The sequence below is a fragment of the Cornus florida genome, unplaced genomic scaffold (genome assembly GCF_030987335.1).
Source record: "Cornus florida cultivar Cherokee Brave unplaced genomic scaffold, ASM3098733v1 CherokeeBrave_3.0.0_Hap2_Chr10, whole genome shotgun sequence".
Lineage (NCBI taxonomy): Eukaryota > Viridiplantae > Streptophyta > Magnoliopsida > Cornales > Cornaceae > Cornus > Cornus florida.
The window spans coordinates 77,914,457-77,919,612 of record NW_026775580.1 but is presented as its reverse complement, the minus strand read 5'-3'; the positions used below and the strand labels follow the sequence as shown (position 1 = coordinate 77,919,612).

Sequence of the window (5,156 nt, the reverse complement as noted above, 5' to 3'; positions counted from 1 at the left end):
ACTAACAAACCCCTGAACCGTAAACCTCCATCTGTATGCAAAGTCCAATCCTTTACTGTCTCACCACCAGAAATCAAAATGTGAATAACATCTAAATCCAGATCTTACCTCTATGACCCAATCACTCTCCTGACAAGAGTTGGCTGAGCCACGAGACTAAACAAGAATGCTGACTCATTGTCAACATCATCATCAAAACAAAACAATCACATTTCTGCCAAATCCTCAAGTATCTTCCACTTCCGAATGGCTAAACCGGCCAAAGTCCCTCGAGATTTCCGGCTTAAGGCATTAGCTACCACATTTGCCTTGCCCAGATGATATTGTAATTCAAAGATGTAGTCCTCCGAGAATTCAACCCATCGCCTCTGTCTGTTGTTCAAGTTTTTTTGGGAGAAAAAATACTTGAGACTCTTGTGATCCGAGAACACCTCGAATCTCTCACCATACAAAAAGTGTCTCCAACACTTCAAGGCAAATACAACTGCCGCTAATTCCAGATCATGAGTAGGATAGTTGCATGTACTCATGAGTCTTCAACTGTTGAGACCTATAAGCCACAACTTTACCATCCTGCATCAACACACATCCCAAACCATCACGTGAAGCGTCATAATAGATCACATAACCCAAGCCATGTTTGGGTGTCACCAATACTGGAGCTGTGGTCAATCTTGTCTTTAACTCTTGAAAGGATGACTCACAGGCTTTATTTCATGTAAACTTGATCACCTTCCGGGTCAAGCGAGTCATAGATGCTGCTAAACGGGAAAAATCCTTCACAAATCTATAATAATAACATGTTAGGCCAAGAAAACTCCAGATCTCAAAAACATTCTTGGGTTGCTCCCAATTCAAAACTGCTTCTATCTTCGATAGATCCACTAACACACTACCTTCCGAGATAACATGCCCCAAAAATTTCACCTCTTGTAGCCAAAACTCACACTTTTCATATTTGGCATACAAATAGTGCTCTCGTAAAATCTACAATACAATACTCAAATGGATCTCGTGCTCCTCCTGAGTCCGTGAATGCACAAGAATGTCATCCACGAAAACTACCACAAACTGGTCCAAGTAATCGTAAAAGATGTGGTTCATCAAGTCTATGAATGTCGTTGGCGCATTAGTCAAGCCAAAGGGCATAACAAGGAACTCATAATATCCATACCAAGTACGAAACACCGTCTTTAGGATATCCTCATCCCTAACCCGTAACTAATAGTAGCCTAACCTCAAGTCAATCTTCAAAAAACAATTGGCTCCCCTCAACTGATCAAACAAATCATCTATCCTTGGCAAAGGATACTTGCTCTTGATAGTGGCATAATTCAACTTCCAGTAATCAATGCACAACTTCAGAGAACCATCTTTCTTCTTAGCAAATAAGACAGGTGTGCCCCACAGTGACACACTCGGTCGGATGAAACATTTTATCCTCAAATCATCAAGCTGCCTCTTCAATTCTTCCAACTTAACTGGTGCCATATGATACGGTGCCATAGAAATCGGCGCGGTACTGAGCATCAGATCAATAGTAAACACTTCTCGATGTGGAGGCAACTCTGTCAAATCCTCCAGAAACACATCCAGAAAATCACGAACAACTGCCGAATAAACCCCTTCTGCAACACCATCTTCTTCGGCTAAAAGACTAGCCAAGAAGTAGTTACCACGACCTCGTCTACGAATCTTGTACAATGATAGAGTATGGGAATCACTCCGATCTCCCACGTAAAAGAAACAATCCCCCTCGGGAGTGCAAACTGTGACTCTTCCTCCGAAACAATCAATTGTGGCATGAAATGAAGCAAACCAATCCATCCCGTGAATGACATCAAAGCCAGTCATCTCAAAGAGGAATAGATCAAACATAAAATTCCGTACAGCTATCACGATGGAACAATCCCTCAAAACTCTGCTCAAAGACACTGAAATCCCAACTGGCATATCAACACACAACGTATGATCAATGAAACTGACCTCTAACCTCGATGCAAGTGCAAATGATGACAAAATGAAGGAATGAAATGCACCAGAGTTAAACAAAACACGAGCCCAAGAACCAAATACTAGAAAGATACCTTAGAGAACTGATGGTCTAGAAGATGCATCAGGCTGGGTAAGTGCAAAGACACGTCCCTACGGTGTCTGTGCCTAGGAACTGCCAACCTGTTAACCTAACTGCTGCATTGACATAGTAGGAGTATCTCTCTTAGCTGGCAGTGAACCCTGAGAAGATATAGCAGGCTGTGGTGGTGGCGGTGGTCTAAAATCTGACTGAGTTGTAGCCGACCGTGGCGGCCTCTGCTGTAACCCTCTGCCACTACCGGTGCCTGCTCCCCGATTCAAACATTCTTTATCCCTGTAGCCCTGTTGGCCACAACTAAAGCAAACCCCAGAATTAACCGACATCTATGGACACTATGTCTTGTAGTGGCACCGACGTCTGTGGACACTCTGTCTTGTAGTGGCCCGGCTGATTACAGCGTTAATAGATAACACCACTCCTGGCAGACCCTACTGGCATAGGGGTAGTAGGAGCAGATCGTGCCGACTGCTACCCCTGAGACTGAGACGGACCACCCCTGTTCCTCTTCTATGACTGCTCTTTCGAAGATGGTCCTACATTCCTCTTTTGCTTCCACTGTTCCTTTCCTGCATTTCTGTCCTTAGCTTCCACCTCAAGCATCAATGCCCTTTCCATTGCCTCCGAGTACACCTTGAAATACTAGGCCGTTATTAACAGTCTTATTTGGTAATGGAGACCGAAAACAAACTTCTAAGTCTTATCAACTTCATTTCTCATTATCTCTAGAGCAAAGCGAGAAAGAAAGGTAAACTTGTTCTCATACTCCGTCACCGACATATTACCTTAGATGAGATCATCAAACTACTTCCTTAGTTCCCACCTTTTGGTAATCAGAAAATATTTTTCATAAAACAGCTCTTTAAATATCTCCCAACTTATATCCTCAACCTTATGCTGATTAGTGACTGACTTCCACCATAGCTTAGCATCTTTTGAAAACTTGTTAGTGGCTAGGTTGATTTTTGCATGATCATCCGTCACATTCATAGAAGTCAAGTGGGTTTCCACTTGGTCCATGTAGTCGTCCACTTCTATCGTGTCCGCTCCACCCTCAAACATCATCGACATCAACTTCGAAAACCCCGCAATCAACTTAAGACATTTTTGTGCTGACGTCTCCTCAACTTGAACTATTGGTTGTGGTACTGGCTGCGGAAGAGAAGTAATTGTTGCCCTCAAAGCATTCTGCAACAGACGGTTCAGCGCCAACTCAGCTGAACCTTCACCCGCTTCAACATTGTCCCTTCTTGTAAGAACACCTCTAGGGGTAATCAAATCCCTAAGAAATGTATCATCTTCAACTTGCTCTGCCGGATTAGAGCTAGAACTTTCACTAACATCACCCCTTGTCGGCCTAGGGCCAACTTATCTTGGTTCTTTTCGTGGTGGCATCGTGCTATAAAACAAAAAAAAAAAAAATGGCTCAATAACGATAACACTAAGGTCTAACTGTGAACAACTTAACAAAAAATGATACTAGATAAACACTTAGCATGCAAGACTATGCAATGAACACATTAATATAAGCATTTAAACACGTAAGCACGTAAGCAAGTAAACAGTTAAGCATGTTTTTCACATAGCAAAACATTTTAACAAATAGCCACATAGATGTACAAATAACTTCCCACACAACCTTAGGTAGGCCTCTACCCGTCGTCCTAAGGGTTTTTGAACCATCACTTTGATACCAAGTTTGTAACGACCCTAAAATGATACCAATTATTTAAAAATAATAATAAATAAATAAATAAATAAATTTGGCATGACCTCTGCTAAAAAAGGTCCTACGACAATCTGCTTTAATGCATTAAAATGTAATAGCCATTCTTAGACCTCAAAATTTATCAAACCTGCCCCAACACACAATGCAAATAATACATTCTTCATTGCATGGTTATGAACATCAAAAATATGATACAAAACAACACCATTTTCTTCTTTTACATAAGGATTTTACATAATCTTTATAACCAGTTCAATTTACAACAAAGTGGAGTCAAGCTCAAATTTATAATACAAACCCATGCTAAACAACTTAATACATTCTTGTCATAGTGCTATACAAAAATGAGCTCAAGTTTACAAAATGATTTCAAAATACATTTCTAGTCCTTTCATGCCTGTGGTGGATTGTCATCTGCCACCTCCATGCCATGTTCTGAAAAATATTAAGAGGAAGGGATGAGCAAAAGCTCAGTAAGAGGTGCCTAAGGCACTCTTCTTGTGACCCCATGTTTCCAAACAATGAATAGAGCAAAAGAAAACGGGATCATACAATTCCGGGGAGAAAATATAACCATAATATCAATAACAAACAATCCAAGTAATAACGAACCATGCCGTGCAATGGGATGCAATGTCTCCAAAAACCATTTCTACCATCATTTCCAAACCGTTAGTGCAATCCGTCCCATGGCAACTCCATGGCGGCACAAGAGAAAGATTGGCTAACTATCCCTGACCACAAGGCAACTCCAAGGCGTCATTTGGGGCCCAGTTAACTCAACTACGCTAGGAAAATCTCCCAAGTTCCCTATAAGCCACACTAACGCCGCAGTTTTAAGCAACTCTTAGGCGGCCGGGTTTTCATAAACCCTTTCAAAAACTTTTCCCCAAAACCCATTTTATTTTCCTTTAAAATCAACTTCTCATTTCTTTCCCAATGCATAAACATAAAATGTATCATAAAATTATATAAGTCTACTTTAACAACCTTGCATGCTTAATAAGGAAATTTACACACCACATTCCATACTCACAATTAGTACAATTTTCAATAACAACGTATTTAAATTAAGAACATAATCATTTAGCGCCTTTATCGTATCATTTCAACAAATCAATTAATTGTGGAAAAAAAAAAAAATCAATTATGCATGCCATTTAAGCATGAAATTCACATAACTTAAATCATAACATTACATGAGTAGGTTGGAGGGAGTTAATTATCCTTAACAACTGGAATCAGAGCCGATGGTAGGTCAAAGCCTGTGATTGGTCCTGAAGATCATTAGAAGAAGATTGCTGCGAAGTTTATCAGAGCAGAAGATAATCATGA

At 40.5% G+C, this 5,156-nt stretch overlaps 1 protein-coding gene across 1 annotated transcript; it reads right to left on the bottom strand.

The window, feature by feature from the left end:
- Positions 1–501: 501 nt before the first annotated feature.
- On the bottom strand, positions 502–2,418 carry LOC132277906 (uncharacterized). Its single transcript, XM_059779746.1, has 3 exons — positions 2,184–2,418; positions 1,609–1,946; positions 502–573 (listed from the first exon to the last, which is right to left on the bottom strand). Exons 1-3 carry the CDS (start codon positions 2,416–2,418, stop codon positions 502–504), a joined length of 645 nt encoding a protein of 214 aa, XP_059635729.1.
- Positions 2,419–5,156: the final 2,738 nt, after the last annotated feature.